Genomic DNA, 19,035 nt, shown 5'->3' with positions numbered 1-19,035 from the left:
TGCTCCCATTTTGGTATCTGATTTGTTAGATAGTGACTATTTTAAGGAATCGCATAAAGAAAAGAATAACATTTCACAGAAATCAGATCACCTTTTCTGTCTTCCTAATACAACTAATTTCAGCTTTTACTTGAGTGCTCAGGAAGATTAAGTGGACAGAATATGGGTGATCGGTTTTGCTAAGATGTTTCTTCTCTAGCAAAACATTTAATAGATCATTGCATTGTTTTCTTCTGTTTTAAGATCAGCTGGCCAATGAGGATATAGGGCGCTATGAATTAAAATTCTCTCATTTGTAAAAGGGGTTCTGCAGACAGTTGGATATTATCAAGATCTGATGTGCACTTTATATTTATTTGCTCATGGAAACTATTTCTCACAGAAACTACACAGATGAAATTGTTACTTTTTTGTCTCAGAATCTGTTGCTAAATATTAACACATTATGAATAAACTTGTGCAAATGATAAAAATCTCTTTAATATAACTTAAAAGAGTATATTTTTGCTAAACCTGCTTTCGTCTTGATTTTCTTTTACATTTTCAGACAGAGAATGTGCATGTTCTTCACATATTTTCAGAAATTTCAACCAGTTTTAATCTAAACTAAATCACATTTTAACTATAAGAAAGAATCACAGCCAATTCTCCGTAACGTACTTCCATGATTATTCTGACATTTTGGGAAATGGCTTCGTCTGATCCCTGTGTTACCTGAATCCACGGCCATCTGTCATTTTCAGCAGCTGTCCAGGCATTTATAAGGCCCTTCTTATTAAGCCGAGCATAGTAGGGATACCATTTCTGTAGTCCAAAAAGAGCTCGATGTGTAGATGAAGCTGTGATTTGCTGGTTAGATATGATCCCACCTTCAATTCCCAATGGCCCAGAGCATTCTGGAAAGAAATCAGGAAAAAAATATATGTGTGTATCAGAAATCATAAGGATGCCAGATTTTGCAACAAGAGTGTTTACATAAGCTTACTTTGTACTCACAAACCATTTCAGTCCTGTCCAGCTGGCAGGTCTGTTACTGATTACCTCATTTACAAATAGTGATTGGTAGCTGTGACCCTCTCTGCTCTTTCTGCTATCTGTGCTTTGTAACTGGCTTCTAAAAATCTTATCTTTCCTATATTTTGATTTAGATTTGTGGAAGTATATTGTCTTAAATTGTGACTTATATCAACGAAAGCAACTTCTTTTAAAAAGCCTATACTGGATCCTTGACATAGAATTATATCCTATTTCATATTTCATATTCACAGAGATTAGTAAGACTCAGGATTCTTTAGTGCTTAAGAAATATTTGTTGATAATTTTCTCTTGACAAGAAAACATTTGAATTTTGAGTCAAAATTACTGTGACACTAACATTTTTCACTTTTATAAACTTTCCAACTTAAATGTGTATAAGTGAGTCATGCTTTCATAAAAACGCAATATAGAAATTTGTTGAAACTTATAATAGTTACTATAAAATCTAAATTATGGAAACAGTATAGTTTGAATATTTTTATTAAAAGAACACATAGCTATGAACCAGAACATATGGCATTTTTATACTTAGAGTATGTGATAAACTTAAAATGGTATCTCAAATACTTTAAATGAAAATTTACAATTCTGAATGCATAGCCCATGTATTTAAAATTTTAAGCATCTAAAAATTTTCTACAATTGTATAACTTGGAACCTTAAAAATTCCTAATACAAATTTAAATTGCTAAGATTTAAGATTAAGATCATATCATCTTATATTTCAAATGTGTTTAGTTCTTCAAATTAAAAATGAAGTTGAAGTCATAAAATAACACTACAAATATATATTTTACAGTTCACAGTTTCACTTATTTTAAACTTAGTTTTAAAGTTCAAGATTAATAAAATGATAATATAGCAAAAACTTGTACTTGATTTTAAACCTTCATTAACATTCCATGTGCCCAAATTTTTATGATGCAGATCATAATTCTACTATGATATCTATTACAATGTGTTATATGGATCCATGAACCTGTGAATAGCGAACATTGCCCATATTAATGTCAATATATATAAATCAGCTTGATTGGTGGTGACTACCAGGATTAGTTTAGGTTTAAATAATTTAGTTACTTTATTAATTATGATTAATTTATCCCCTGTTGTTTCCCATTGGTCACCATTTTCATTAACAGTGACCATATCATTTTCTAATCCTTGCTCAATCCATTGAACAGCTTTTTGAAAATTACTAAAATTTCTCAAATGGTCTTAAAACTCATCTCGGACGCCAGATGAAAACACCAAAGGCCATCTGGAACCCTGGTGCACTGAAGCTCCCAGAAGGGGCAGCACAGGTCTTCCTGGTTGCTGCCGCTGCAGAGAGCCCGTGGGCAGCACCCCGCGAGCAAACTTGAGCCTCGGGACCACAGGTAAGACCAACTTGTCTGTTGCAAGAAAGCTGCCTGGTGAAATTGGGACACACAGAGGCAGAATTCCTCTAGGACTGGGCATGTCCTGTGTTTACCGGAAGTCCCACACCCGCGGATCCCGGCCCGCAGCAGCTCTCTGCTCCCAGACCCCATGGGAAAGAGACCTCACCGCCTGGTCAGGTGGGCACTCCTGAGGCTGCAGAGCGGAAGAGACCACCAACACTGCCCACCCCTGCCCACATCCCTGGCCCAAGAGGAAACTGTATAAGGCCTGTGGGCTCCCGTGGGGGAGTGCCCAGGAGCGGCAGGACCCCTGCCTGAGACACCTCAGGAACCTGAAGGAAACAGACCAGATAAACAGTTCTCTGCACCCAAATCCCGTGGGAGGGAGAGCTAAACCTTCAGAGAGGCAGACAAGCCTGGGAAACCAGAAGAGACTGCTCTCTGCACACACATCTCGGACGCCAGAGGAAAACACCAAAGGCCATATGGAACCCTGGTGCACTGAAGCTCCCAGAAGGGGCAGCACAGGTCTTCCTGGTTGCTGCCGCCGCAAAGAGCCTGTGGGCAGCACCCCACAAGCGAACTTGAGCCTCAGGACCACAGGTAAGACCAACTTGTATGCTGCAAGTGACCTGCCTGGTGAACTCAAGACACAGGCCCACAGGAACAGCTGAAGACCTGTACAGAGGAAAAACTACACGCAGGAAAGCAGAACACTCTGTCCCCATAACTGGCTGAAAGAAAACAGTAAAACAGGTCTACAGCACTCCTGACACACAGGCTTATAGGGACAGTCCAGCCACAGTCAGAAATAGCAGAACAAAGTAACACTAGAGATAATCTGATGGCGAGAGGCAAGCGCAGGAACCCAAGCAACAGAAACCAAGACTACATGGCATCATCAGAGCCCAATTCTCCCACCAAAGCAAACAATGAATATCCAAACACACCAGAAAAGCAAGATCTAGTTTCAAAATCATATGTGATCATGATGCTGGAGGACTTCAAGAAAGACGTGAAGAACTTCCTTAGAGAAACACAGGAAAACATAAATAAACGAGTAGAAGCCTACAGAGAGGAATCACAAAAATCCCTGAAAGAATTCCAGGAAAACACAATCAAACAGTTGAAGGAATTAAAAATGGAAATAGAAGCAATCAAGAAAGAACACATGGAAACAACCCTGGATATAGAAAACCAAAAGAAGAGACAAGGAGCTGTAGATACAAGCTTCACCAACAGAATACAAGAGATGGAAGAGAGAATCTCAGGAGCAGAAGATTCCATAGAAATCATTGACTGAACTGTCAAAGATAATGTAAAGCGGAAAAAGCTACTGGTCCAAAACATACAGGAAATCCAGGACTCAATGAGAAGATCAAACCTAAGGATAATAGGTATAGAAGAGAGTGAAGACTCCCAGCTCACAGGACCAGTAAATATCTTCAACAAAATCATAGAAGAAAACTTCCCTAACCTAAAAAAAGAGATACCCATAGGCAAACAAGAAGCCTACAGAACTCCAAATAGATTGGACCAGAAAAGAAACACCTCCTGTCACATAATAGTCAAAACACCAAACACACAAAATAAAGAAAGAATATTAAAAGCAGTAAGGGAAAAAGGTCAAGTAACATATAAAGGCAGACCTATCAGAATCACACCAGACTTCTCGCCAGAAACTATAAAGGCCAGAAGATCCTGGACTGATGTCATACAGACCCTAAGAAAACATAAATGCCAGCCCAGGTTACTGTATCCTGCAAAACTCTCAATTAACATAGATGGAGAAACCAAGATATTCCATGACAAAACCAAATTTACACAATATCTTTCTACAAATCCAGCACTACAAAGGATAATAAAGGGTAAAGCCCAACATAAGGAGGCAAGCTATACCCTAGAAGAAGCAAGAAACTAATCGTCTTGGCAACAAAACAAAGAGAATGAAAGCACACAAACATAACCTCACATCCAAATATGAATATAACGGGAAGCAATAATCACTATTCCTTAATATCTCTCAACATCAATGGCCTCAACTCCCCAATAAAAAGACATAGATTAACAAACTGGATACGCAACGAGGACCCTGCATTCTGCTGCCTACAGGAAACACACCTCAGAGACAAAGACAGACATTACCTCAGAGTGAAAGGCTGGAAAACAATTTTCCAAGCAAATGGTCAGAAGAAGCAAGCTGGAGTAGCCTTCTAATATCAAATAAAATAAATTTTCAACTAAAAGTCATCAAAAAAGATAAGGAAGGACACTTCATATTCATCAAAGGAAAAATCCACCAAGATGAACTCTCAATCCTAAATATCTATGCCCCAAATACAAGGGCACCTACATATGTAAAAGAAACCTTACTAAAGCTCAAAACACACATTGCACCTCACACAATAATAGTGGGAGATTTCAACACCCCACTCTCATCAATGGACAGATCATGGAAACAGAAATTAAACAGAGATGTAGACAGACTAAGAGAAGTCATGAGTCAAATGGACTTAACGGATATTTATAGAACATTCTATCCTAGAGCAAAAGGATATACCTTCTTCTCAGCTCCTCATGGTACTTTCTCCAAAATTGACCATATAATTGGTCAAAAAACGGGCCTCAATAGGTACAGAAAGATAGAAATAATCCCATGCGTGATATCGGACCACCACGGCCTAAAACTGGTCTTCAATAACAATCAAGGAAGAATGCCCACGTATACTTGGAAATTGAACAATGCTCTACTCAATGATAACCTGGTCAAGGAAGAAATAAAGAAAGAAATTAAAAACTTTTTAGAATTTAATGAAAATGAAGGTACAACATACCCAAACTTATGGGACACAATGAAAGCTGTGCTAAGAGGAAAACTCATAGCGCTGAGTGCCTGCAGAAAGAAACAGGAGAGAGCATATATAAGCAGCTTGACAGCACACCTAAAAGCTCTAGAACAAAAAGAAGCAAATATACCCAGGAGGAGTAGAAGGCAGGAAATAATCAAACTCAGAGCAGAAATCAACCAAGTAGAAACAAAAAGGACCATAGAAAGAATCAACAGAGCCAAAAGTTGGTTCTTTGAGAAAATCAACAAGATAGATAAACCCTTAGCCAGACTAACGAGAGGACACAGAGAGTGCGTCCAAATTAACAAAATCAGAAATGAGAAGGGCGACATAACAACAGATTCAGAGGAAATTCAAAAAATCATCAGATCTTACTATAAAAACCTATATTCAACAAAACTTGAAAATCTTCAGGAAATGGACAATTTCCTAGACAGATACCAGGTATCGAAGTTAAATCAGGAACAGATAAACCAGTTAAACAACCCCATAACTCCTAAGGAAATAGAAGCAGTCATTAAAGGTCTCCCAACCAAAAAGAGCCCAGGTCCAGACGGGTTTAGTGCAGAATCCTATCAGACTTTCATAGAAGACCTCATACCAATATTATCCAAACTATTCCACAAAATTGAAACAGATGGATCACTACCGAATACCTTCTACGAAGCCACAATTACTCTTATACCTAAACCACACAAAGACCCAACAAAGAAAGAGAACTTCAGACCAATTTCCCTTATGAATATCGACGCAAAAATACTCAACAAAATTCTGGCAAACCGAATCCAAGAGCACATCAAAACAATCATCCACCATGACCAAGTAGGCTTCATCCCAGGCATGCAGGGATGGTTTAATATACGGAAAACCATCAACGTGATCCATTATCTAAATAAACTGAAAGAACAAAACCACATGATCATTTCATTAGACACTGAGAAAGCATTTGACAAAATTCAACACCCCTTCATGATAAAAGTCCTGGAAAGAATAGGAATTCAAGGCCCATACCTGAACATAGTAAAAGCCATATACAGCAAACCAGTTGCTAACATTAAACTAAATGGAGAGAAACTTTAAGCAATCCCACTAAAATCAGGGACTAGACAAGGCTACCCACTCTCTCCCTACTTATTCAATATAGTTCTTGAAGTTCTAGCCAGAGCAATCAGACAACAAAAGGAGGTCAAGGGGATACATATCGGAAAAGAAGAAGTCAAAATATCACTATTTGCAGATGATATGATAGTATATTTAAGTGATCCCAAAAGTTCCACCAGAGAACTACTAAAGCTGATAAACAACTTCAGCAAAGTGGCTGGGTATAAAATTAACTCAAATAAATCAGTTGCCTTCCTCTATACAAAAGAGAAACAAGCCGAGAGAGAAATTAGGGAAACGACACCCTTCATAATAGACCCAAATAATATAAAGTACCTCGGTGTGACTTTAACAAAGCAAGTAAAAGATCTGTACAATAAGAACTTCAAGACACTGAAGAAGGAAATTGAAGAAGACCTCAGAAGATGGAAAGATCTCCCATGCTCATGGATTGGCAGGATTAATATAGTAAAAATGGCCATTTTACCAAAAGCAATCTACAGATTCAATGCAATCCCCATCAAAATACCAATCCAATTCTTCAAAGAGTTAGACAGAACAATTTGCAAATTCATCTGGAATAACAAAAAACCCAGGATAGCTAAAGCTATCCTCAACAATAAAAGGACTTCAGGGGGAATCACTTTCGCTGAACTCAAGCAGTATTACAGAGCAATAGTGATAAAAATTGCATGGTATTGGTACAGAGACAGACAGATAGACCAATGGAATAGAATTGAAGACCCAGAAATGAATCCACACACCTATGATCACTTGATTTTTGACAAAGGAGCCAAAACCATCAAATGGAAAAAAGATAGCATTTTCAGCAAATGGTGCTGGTTCAACTGGAGGTCAACATGTAGAAGAATGCAGATCGATCCATGCTTATCACCCTGTACAAAGCTTAAGTCCAAGTGGTTCAAGGACCTCCACATCAAACCAGACACACTCAAACTAATAGAAGAAAAACTAGGGAAGCATCTGGAACACATGGGCACTGGAAAAATTTTCCTAAACAAAACACCAATGGTTTACGCTCTAAGATCAAGAATTGACAAATGGGACCTCATAAAACTGCAAAGCTTCTGGAAGGCAAAGGACACTGTGGTTAGGACAAAACGGCAACCAACAGATTGGGAAAAGATCTTTACCAATCCTACAACAGATAGAGGCCTTATATCCAAAATATACAAAGAACTCAAGAAGTTAGACCACAGGGAGACAAATAACCCTATTAAAAAATGGGGTTCAGAGCTAAACAAAGAATTCACAGCTGAGGAATGCCGAATGGCTGAGAAACACCTAAAGAAATGTTCAACATCTTTAGTCATAAGGGAAATGCAAATCAAAACAACCCTGAGATTTCACCTCACACCAGTGAGAATGGCTAAGATCAAAAACTCAGGGGACAACAGATGCTGGTGAGGATGTGGAGAAAGAGGAACGCTCCTCCATTGTTGGTGGGATTGCATACTGGTACAACCATTCTGGAAATCAGTCTGGAGGTTCCTCAGAAAATTGGACATTGAACTGCCTGAGGATCCAGCTATACCTCTCTTGGGCATATACCCAAAAGATGCCCCAACATATAAAAGAGACACGTGCTCCACTATGTTCATTGCAGCCTTATTTATAATAGCCAGAAGCTGGAAAGAACCCAGATGCCCTTCAACAGAGGAATGGATACAGAAAATGTGGTACATCTACACAATGGAATATTACTCAGCTACAAAAACAACGGCTTTATGAAATTCGTAGGCAAATTGTTGGAACTGGAAAATATCATCCTGAGTGAGCTAACCCAATCACAGAAAGACATACATGGTATGCACTCATTGATACGTGGCTATTAGCCCAAATGCTTGAATTACCCTAGATGCCTAGAACAAATGAAACTCAAGACGGATGATCAAAATGTGAATGCTTCACTCCTTCTTTAAAAGGGGAACAAGAATACCCTTGGCAGGGAAGAGAGAGGCAAAGATTAAAACAGAGACTGAAGGAACACCCATTCAGAGCCTGCCCCACATGTGGCCCATACATATACAGCCACCCAATTAGACAAGATGGATGAAGCAAAGAAGTGCAGACCGACAGGAGCCGGATGTAGATCGCTCCTGAGAGACACAGCCAGAATACAGCAAATTCAGAGGCGAATGCCAGCAGCAAACCACTGAACTGAGAATAGGACCCCCGTTGAAGGAATCAGAGAAAGAACTGGAAGAGCTTGAAGGGGCTTGAGACCCCATATGTCCAACAATGCCAAGCAACCAGAGCTTCCAGGGACTAAGCCACTACCTAAAGACTATACATGGACTGACCCTGGACTCTGACCTCATAGGTAGCAATGAATATCCTAGTAAGAGCACCAGTGGAAGGGGAAGCCCTGGGTCCTGCTAAGACTGAACCCCCAGTGAAGTAGACTGTTGGGGGGAGGGTGGCAATGGGGGGAGGGTTGGGAGGGGAACACCCATAAGGAAGGGGAGGGGGGAGGGGGGTGTTTGCCCGGATACCGGGAAAGGGAATAACACTCGAAATGTATATAAGAAATACTCAAGTTAATAAAAAAAATATGGGTAAGTAGTTTATCACATTCTTTTGGGAAAAATGAGGTTAGAAAAGTAAACTGGTTTCTTTGAAATGAACAACTAAAAAAATTCTTTTTTTCTGTTCCTTTTATTAGTTTTTACTGGATATTTTCTTTATCTACATTTCAAATATTATTGCCCTTCCTGGTTGTTTTCCCCACCAGAAACTCCCCTATCCTGTCTCCCAACCCCTGCCTCCATGAGGTTGCTCCCCCACCTACCTGCTCCCTTCTGCCTGTCTGTCCTGACATTCCTCTACACTGAGGCATCTAGCCTTGACAAGACCAAAGGCCTCTCCTTCCACTGATGCCCTACAAGGCCATCTTCTGCTACATATGTGGATGGAGCCCTGTGTATTCTTTGACTGGTGATTTAGTCCCTGGAAGCTCTGTGGTGTCTTGTTGGTTGATATTGTTCTTCCCTATGGGATTGCAAATCCTCTCAGGTTGCTCAGTCCTTTCTATACCTCCTCCACTGGGGACCCAGTTCTCAGTCCAATGGTTGTTTGCAAGCATTCGCCTCTATATTTCTCAGGCTCTGGCAGGGCATCTCAGGAGACAGCAATATCAGGCTCCTGTTAGCATGCACTTTTTGGCATCAGAAATAGTGACTGGGTTTGGTGACTGCGTGTGGATTGGATCCCCATGTGTGGCAGTCTTTGAATGGTCTTTCCTTCAGTCTTTGCTCCATACTTTGTCTCTATGTTTCTTCCTGTGAATATTTTGTTCCCCCTTGTAAGAAGGACTGAAGCATCCACACTTTGGTCTTCCTTCTCCTTGAGTTTCATGCTTTCTATAAATTGTATCTTAGGTATTACAAGCTTTTGGGCTAAAATCAGTGAGTGCATATCATATGTTTTCTTTTGTGATTGGGTTACTTCACTCAGATGATATTTTCTAGTTCCATCCATTTGCCTAAGAATTTCATGTAGTCATTTTTTTAATAGCTGAGTAAAAATCCATTGTGTAAATTTAACACATTTTCTCTATGCATTCCTCTGTTGAAGGATATCTGGGAGTTGTGTTACTTTCTCCACATCCTCACCAGCATCTGCTGTCACCTGAAATTTTGGTCTTCGCTATTCTGATTGGTGTTAGGTAGATTCTCAGGGTTGTTTTGATTTGCATTTTCTTGATGACTAAGGATGTTGAATATTTCTTTAGGTGCTTTACAGCCATTTAATATTCCTCAGCTGAGAATTTTTTTAAAAATTGTTATATCAACATAGAGTGCTCATTTTTGCATGCATTCGACCTGTATACCATTATCTTAAAGAAGTGTATGTCTTATTAAGAAGTCAATCATAATTATAGTGTTAGGAACTGCATAGTAAACTAATGTTCATATTCATCAACACTAAACACTGGAAAACTTAAATAAATATTTATTCTGTGAACTTTTGTTTTCTTTCACATTTTAAGCCTCAAGAACTTTTACAGATTTCATAAAGGGCTATGAAACATTCATGATTACTCTTAGTTGGGTTATAAAACCTGCAGGAACCTAAGTTTTTGCCAAATATCAACATTATTTGGCTGTAGTTCTATGTATAATGTTAAGAACCTGTGAGGTGTAGATTATACCTATGTTTTTATGGGTGTACAAATACATATACATTTTTGTACATGAGATTTTTTTAATGAAAAGAGAAGTTATGAATCTGACAGAGGAGGTAGGGATATATCAGAGTGTTTGAATGAAGGAAACACAAATGGAGAATAATTTAATTGTATCAAACATTAAAAAGTAATTACTGAAAGAAAAACACCATTAAAAGAGTCTCAATGACCCTTTTGTTCTTTGTATAATGTTTGGATACTAAGATGTTGAAGGCAGAGAGGTTCTTTACTGCAGACTGTTTATATTAAACAACTAAAGAGATTGGTACTGTTGCAGGGCCTATCTTGATCAATTAAATTTCATGGCAGCCTTAACAAGAGCTGAATGGAATTTAGGAATGGACATTTAAAGAACTTATACCATTTTCAATAGTGTTTTTGTCACTCTGAAAAGAGAATCTAGATTTTCAATCATACTATTCAGTGGGTCCTTTTAATTATTACTCTTAAACTACCTACTCTGTCTATTAGGCAACACACCAGCAAAATTCACTGTGAACTTTCAAGTTATCATAAGAAGAATACAAAGAAATGATGTTCATTTTGTTACTATCACATTTTTATTTCTTTCACATTTGTCAGTTGACTGTGTGAAGAAGTTAAATTAGTTTAAGTTAAGGGTGGACCCCATGGTGCCAAGGAAATTCTACTCATTGTTTGCCATCTTCATTTAAGTTTCATAAAACAGGTTCTGAAGATCCATCAATTCTGTGTTCACCACCTTTAGTCAGTTCAGTGTGGTGATTTGTAGATATGGTCCCCATAAACCAATGTGTTTGAATGCTTGACTTATAGGGAGTCTCACTATTAGCAGGTGTGCACTTGTTTGAGTGGGCATGGCCTTGTTGGAGGAAATGTGTCACTGATGAAGCAGGGTTTGAGGTCTTTCCCTATGTTCAGACTCTGACTAGTGAGGATGAGACCATCCTCCTGGCTGCCAGCAGAGGATAATCTCCTTCTGGCTGCCTTCAGATCAAGACATAGACTCTCTTGGATCTTCTAGCGCCTTGTCTACCTGCATGCTGCCATGATTCCCACCATGATTATAATGGACTGAACCTCTGAAACTCTAAGCCAACCCTAATTAAATGTTTTCTTGTGATCATGATATGTCTTCACAGCAATGAAATCTAAGACAATTGGGAACAGACATATGCAGTAGAATTCTTTAGTTGAAGAGATTCTGGTCTTCAGTCCTTTTTAAACGGCACTCGAACTATCCACTACAACATCTTTCTATGCATAATTGCTCAATAAATAGGTGCTGAACACAGCTACTGAAGCATTTTTTGGTAAACAGGAAACTGATGAGCAAATTCAAACCTTGCATTTATCCCACAAGGACACATTGTCACAATAACAGCTTCCTACACTAATGATGGGGATCACAAACAAATGGATGTCATCATCATAAACGGTTAAGAATCTAATTTTCTTTAGCCTGTGCTCCCCACTGCCCTATTAAATGCAACAGTATAATAATAAAGGAAGATGTTACAATTCAAAATGAAAATGTTTATAGACCTAAGATTAAGTGACCTTAGGCAATTCAGAGCAAGATGCTTCAAATATATAATGGGTGTACTGCCATCACTACTAGAAAACAAAAACAAAATATGCAACAGTAATTCTTAAATAGCTCATAGAATGACAACTCTGTGTTTGAGGGTCACACCCCACTGAGTGTTTGCACATGATATTCAGTGTACTTCTTTAAAGGGGAAAAGAGGCATCACACTACTTCATAACAGAGGAGACATGGAAAAAGAAGCGAATCCTATGAAAATGGATATGGAACATGGAGTGATTCTTCAGAGACTATGTTTCTTCCACTGCTGCTTTATTTGGGGAAATCACATTCTCTTCAAAGAGGATAGTGGAATGAACACCAAGGGAATACAAAGAATATTGCTAGGACCTATAGATATAAAAGTGCTCACAGAATGAGATGTACTGAAATAGTAAGTGTGAGAATGACAGTTAGGTCCAGAGGTGACTGTTGAAGGAAGAGGGTGGTCCCCGAGACTACTGTGCACTAGCATTCGCCAACGCTCTAAAACGTTAGCTGGACACCATCAGTGGCCTGAACCCTGCTTATTTGTTACAAATAGGATGATGGCTGATTCTCAAATCAACTTTGTATAAGTTAGAATCACGAAGTACAGAGCCTCGACTGAGGAACTGTTCAGATTGCCCTAATTGCCATACGAACACCCACTCCAGATAGAGTTCACATCTTTTGGTAGCAGCCCAGATGACAAAGGACGATGAATGGAAGGAGGATTATTCATTTCACCTTTTGGTCACATGGCCTGCCCTCTTGCTGACAAGTTCATTGGACTTGATGCCACTGCTGCTGATACAGATTCCTTCTCCAACATAGATCTAGAATTCTAACTTGCTAGTGACAGCAAAGCTCCAGCAGTTCTCCAGAAACCTCCATGTTTGCCACACAAGATTGGGACTAAGGCATCTAGCCTCATGAACTCGTGTGTGTGTGTGTGTGTGAATATATATTGTTTGAATATATTTCTGAATGCATACATATATATGATACATATTCATTCTATTAATTCTCCTTTAGAGAAACCTGATGAACTTATCATAGACCAATTCAAGTTTGACTCATTTACTGAAGTCCTGTTATGTGCTTATCTGTCTAAAATCCATCTACTCTTCATTAATTGGACAAGCTTTTGAGAACACATATCTCTTTAACAAGCTGTCAGCAGCATTATAAACGGCTTCTGAAATACCCCATCAGAACGTCTATAGTAAGTTCAGCAGCAGTGTGATCGGAGCTGAATTCTGTAGCTAAACGGAGACTACAGGAGTGCAAATGTTAGTCTATATTTGCTGGCTGTGAGGTTCTGTTCATACATCCTTGTTCTGTGCTTGTTTTTGTCAGATATAATAATGCACCTAAATTAATGAACTCATTGAAGAGTGGAGACTTCAGCCCTCATTTACATAGTCCCTAAAATAACTATATTCCTCGTTGTCTGAATGGATTGGAAATGGCTCCTGACCCTAAGGCCTACTGTTTCGATGAACACCATTGAGCAAGAGAATGATGTCACCTGGCAGGTTGAACAGGAGCAGCTGAGCCAGCTGGGGCCACGATTCAAGTGTCCTCTCCCGAGTGTTGTACAATGTGAGGAGAATAGCTCCAGAGTAAAGTTATTCTCCTTTTGCAAACACATTCTGTGGAGTGTGGCAAGGAATGGTATATGCATTCTATCGATCTTGCAGCTGACAAGTAAGCAGAGCCTCAAGATGTCTGACATCTTGCTTTTCCGTGTGCTGATTAAGCCTTTCAAGTAAATGAGATGCACGACTACATTGTAACGGGGATGCCGGGCTTTCGTTCGCTCCATCGCGGTATACAGGCACATCTTTAGAATGAAAGGATTTCAAATTACAGCCTTGGAAGAAACAAATCTCTTTAAACATCTCCAGTCCTCTTTTCCTCTGGGCATCTTCTCATACAAGCCAATGCTCTGCTGTGCTTAGCATAGCATGGTAATTGTGCTGAGCGCGAGGACTGGTAAATAGATTGCTGCTGACCTCCAATTCTGCAGAAATTAATGCTGATTCAAATGGAAGCTCCCTGCTGTGCCACGTGTACCAGAGCTTTCATTTATCCCTAGTATTTGTTCTATGTTCCTTGCCTTGAGACCTGGCCCTAAAGTGCTAAGAAGGGATCTAGACTGTTCCTTTTCTTCCATTTTGGCCAGAGAGTTTAAAGAATCTCAAAAGGTTTATTTTCTGAAGACACCCAATCCTCCAAGGCTTTGATTTGATTTCTCTCAATGTTATCATTTCCCTGGTTTTAGGAAGTGGTGTGAGCAGAAAGAGGGCAAGAGGTGGAGGGAAGACAGGAGCTCAGAAGAAGACTTACCCCAGGAAAAGAGCATGAACATGTTGATTTGGCTGCAGGAGGCAGAGAGGATGAAAATGACCTCCTAGGACATGGAGTGGGAACGTGAAGGTTCAGAGACACAGAGTAGCCTTTCCTGTACCCACCATCGACCAAGGCCCATTCCTGTTTCTCTTCTATCTAAAGCGCTCAGGGAAGCTGTTCTAAAAGAACCTTAAAGTGAAAGGTCTATTTCACAACATATGTTTCCCTCCAAAAGCGAGAACTTATCTGCACTGGTGCACAAACCATACACCTTGGCATCTCTCCAGTACAACCACCACAACCGTTTTTTAATTAAGCTTATTTTGAGTTCATATGACATTTACATTTCTTTGTATCGGACGCATTGCTTAGCTCAGGCCTATGCTATTTTATTTTTCATAAATATGAGTGATGTGGTTCTATTACATGGGTCACTAAGAATTATTCCTCCAATTGCTATTAACAGTTGTACTTACTTATTGTCACACATTGGAAACAGAGCAGGAAACAACTGATTAAAGGATGGGAAACAACTATTTGTGTATATTTTTTTCTATGAGAACAATGAATGAGATCATATACTTCTTAAAGCTCTGCCTATGTGCTATATACTTTTGAAACACACAGCACAATACCTTACAAATTTGCATCTTTCCAATGTAAAAAAGAGCTAATGTAAAAAAAAAAACTACAGCTTTTGGATTTATAACTTTCTCCTTTCTTTGAAATGGAATAATTTTCTGAATATAGATATTATCACCCCAATACAGATATTATCACCCCAAGGATTCACCAGATTGAGTGGTTGGCAAGATTAAAAAAAAGATGCTTTTATTTTCTTCTGGGGCTTGAGAACTTACAATAAATAATAATAAAATTGGAGGTAGAGGAAATGCCAATTTAAAATGAAACCTACATAATATTATGGATTCAATTATCAGCTGTCTAGCTACTTGTTTTGTAAAGTGTGGGCATGCTTTTCTCACCTGCCTTACGTCAAGCCGATTATGATATATTATTAGTTTCAATTAACTAACTAAGGAAAATGTTAAGACTATGAATACATTGAATTATAACAGGAAATTCCCCCTTTACTGTGCCTCAAAGCTAAAGTTCATGTTTATTGAGGAGGCATGCTGGGTGTCCCATAAGTAGAAGAATCCATGCTCCCTAGTATTCCCTAGTAACCAACATTCTTGCTGTGATGATTTATAGAACTTAGCACAATACAATGATAACCATCTCATCACTGCAAAGAGTGCTGCAGGAAGACAGAAAAAAATGTGTCCTAGTGTGTTTAGAGTACACGCTTCTAAATCAGAAGCACAGCATGGGCTTTTAAGGTGATAGGCATGGTTTCAGGACCTGGTACTAAGAATAGCATTCGAAGTGAAGTATGCATCTTTCCTCAGTTCTGAAGCTGACAGGATGGCAAGAAGCATCAGATACTCAAACTCCTGCAGCAAAACACCTGAAGATGTATACTGATTATTACTTACTTGCAAAGAATACATCTTCACATACAGAATCAACAGTGAAAATAGGGTCAAATTAAAATGCTAAAGGGACATGGGGAGAGCATGAATGGTGAATGAAAATGGTCAACCTATGGTGAAGACACATTGTCACACCTCTGGTTTATTTTTATCTTTACTCAGATGTATATCAGGACAAGTTTTACAAAGCATTTCTTCTGTAGCTTGGCTATAAAGCAGTATTATTGGCAAACCAAGCAATGGTTTTTATTCCTGAGATAAATCATAGTTCAAGTCTAATCGTCAGCTATATCTATCCTATACAGTATTTTTACACTTTTTTTCCCTACTGGATATTGTCTCAGGTCACATGTGATGTCTCAATATTCTAGAGGTCAAATGAAAGGCAAGAGGTCAACCAGGCTAGCACAGTGCAGATAGCACAGTGCAGCACAGTGAGCTTGCAGACTAGTTACTGTGGGGATCGTGGGGTGAATTCTGAAAACACAGCAGCATCTAAAATTGTGCAGGTAACGATGAGCTCATGTGGATTTTAGAAACATCTATTCTGTGTATACTGTCTTACAGTGTAAAGAAATGTTTGCTTCACTTAAAGCAGAAAACTGGCTGTTACCTACAGTCCAGAGAACTAGTGGGGCCGGTTCAGGCAACTAAAAAGGACCGAGGCTGTTCAGTCCTTTTTAGTGAGAGCATCTACCCTAGGCCTTTTGCCAGGGAGGCAAATGCATGCTATAAAATAACAAGCCTCTTCCAAATGCCAGCCCTGGAAGTTAGGAGTCTCAACTGTGCCTTTTCTTTAAGCATATATTTGTGCATAGATATATGAATACATACATATGTACATAGGTATACACATACATACATGTATATTGAGGTTTCCAGGATGCAGCTGAGACATTTTTTTCAGACTATCCACATGTAAATTGAGCATCCCCACAGAAGACAGTACCAATAAAGTTTTGCATATGGAATTTACAATGCCTTTCGTAGTCCTGAAGGGGATAATTCAATGAAATTTTGAGCATAATAAATGTAAAGCTACTAAAACACAGAACGGCTTACTAGTTTAATGGGAAGAACATTCTTGGGGAATTTAATCGAGTAACAGTTTTATTATGAATTTTGAGAGCTGAGGCTAGCTTCTCCAAGGTTATCTTTCATTCAGCAGAGATTCACACTGGAACTGTTTTACACTGTGATGGGTAGAGAGCAGGCTGGTGAAACATAAGTTTCGACTTCTGCTTCTTTCAAGTTTATTACTTTTAATAATAAAGCAGACCCTAAGGTTGTGTGTTGTCTGGGTTAAACATTTTGTTGGACACATTATTGGAAGGAGAAATTGCTGGAACTTGTGCTAGTAATGCCTATATTTTAGTGGACAGGCACACATTTCAAGTCTTAAATACAGACTTAAATCTTCAGCTGCTCAAATGAAATTGCGCATTGGATATGTGCAATGAAATGTCCGTATGGAATTAAAAGCTATTTTCTGTATATTGCGGCCCGATACAGTATTGCTCTATAAATCAGTTTAATGAATAAGCAGATAAATATACTTTTATGAGCATGTAAAGGTATATTATACATATCAAGTTTGAAAAATATTAGAACGTGACACTTAGAAAATTCTTTCTTACATACTGTTTATTGTTGTATTTGCTTGGTCTTTGAGAACTGTTTTATTTTGTTGTCTAGACTAAGTTTCAACTCCAGATCTTACGACCTCAGCCTCTGGTGTCTCAGGTATGTTTACCTGGCTTTCCTTTGAAGACAAAGAGATTCATGTCTCTTTCACTGTGCAATTAGAGAAAACGGGGTTCTATCATGAAGCTTGCATTTTACAAATACCAGCTAGCTACCCTTATATGTTAATATAATGACCTAGGATCCTGGTAGCACCATCAAGACAAACAGAACGATTAATCTGAAATGCAGCAGGTATTATCATTTTCACCGCTGGAAAATCCTGAACAAAAGGAAACATGATCTGCTTTTCTTAGAGAGTTTTTTTTTAAGTAAAATGCATAAAAATCGGTAAGCACAATATTTTCAAGCTTTTCATCAAAAGGCATAGTCACTACTTCAAATAGAAAGATAAACAGCAAGAGAAACAAGGATGCAAATATATTAGGACAAAATACATCATTGGCTAGATAGTCTCTTCAATTCCCAATTACCCTGTAGCTATAGGAAAGATAATCAACTCTGTGAATTTTAAATTATCCTGAAGAGTTTGTACTAAAATGCCCTTGGAAACATAGTATTTTATAAATTTGTCTTCTCCATTAAACCAAATCTGCAAAGAAGACAATAAAATAGAAACAGCTTATTTTGATTCAAGAGATTTTAAGTGTGCATAACTGTATGTTAGGAAAAGGAAAACAAAGAAATAATTGACTATAATTTAATTAACGAAAGTTTACATGTATGTAAAGTGCTTCATTGAGTTTGGGAAAATTCTCCACTGCTAGCTTCCCTTCGCTGCCTTTCTATTGAGAGTGTGTGTGTGAGGGAATGAAGTTCCAAAACTGGCTGTGTATTGTGAGCAGAGGTTTGAGCATGAGTATGCCTTCTTCAGTGGCTATTTTCCCTGAAAAGCTAGGGAGGTTTGGTTTGGGTCCCTACAGCCATGACTTACCAATATGTGACCTAGCAGAATTTACAAAGGCTTTGGAGGGTTCTGGTTAATCCATTGCTCTTTTTTTTTTTCTTTCAGTTTCCCTGCACATTGGGTTAGCATAGAACACTGAGGAAGCCCCAGTGCCATGGCTTATGCAGGAGCCTGGTATCTTTAATTTTTAAACATCTACATAACCATAATCAGAATAACACAGAATATTTATACTAAAAGAGATCACTCGCTTACAGGTTTGCTCAAAGGTTAGGGATAGCACAGAGTAGGAGCTCAGTGCATGTCTTGCGGCCAGTGTGCCTTCAGTGAACTGTAGAGTGCGTATTGTTGTTTTACTGCAGCTGAACAGAGCTGAGATCAAAATTCATGGACGGGTAAAATAGATTTTACTGTAAATACCTAGAGACTCATGGTCTAAACAAA

At 38.7% G+C, this 19,035-nt stretch overlaps 1 protein-coding gene across 5 annotated transcripts in view; it reads right to left on the bottom strand.

Annotated features, from left to right (window-relative positions):
* Edil3 (EGF like and discoidin domains 3) overlaps positions 1-19,035 on the bottom strand; it is a 536,979-nt gene that overhangs the window by 214,840 nt on the left and 303,104 nt on the right. For all 5 annotated transcript variants that reach the window (NM_001427434.1, XM_087634184.1, XM_087634186.1 and 2 more), the window contains 1 exon segment: positions 715-896. In NM_001427434.1, the coding sequence (NP_001414363.1) occupies positions 715-896 (182 nt within the window).

Source organism: Rattus norvegicus, chromosome 2, assembly GCF_021556685.1.
Source record: "Rattus norvegicus strain SHRSP/BbbUtx chromosome 2, alternate assembly SHRSP_T2T, whole genome shotgun sequence".
Classification (NCBI taxonomy): domain Eukaryota; kingdom Metazoa; phylum Chordata; class Mammalia; order Rodentia; family Muridae; genus Rattus; species Rattus norvegicus.
The sequence above is the reverse complement of the archived record's forward strand: the minus strand, read 5'-3'. Positions and strand labels throughout refer to the sequence as shown.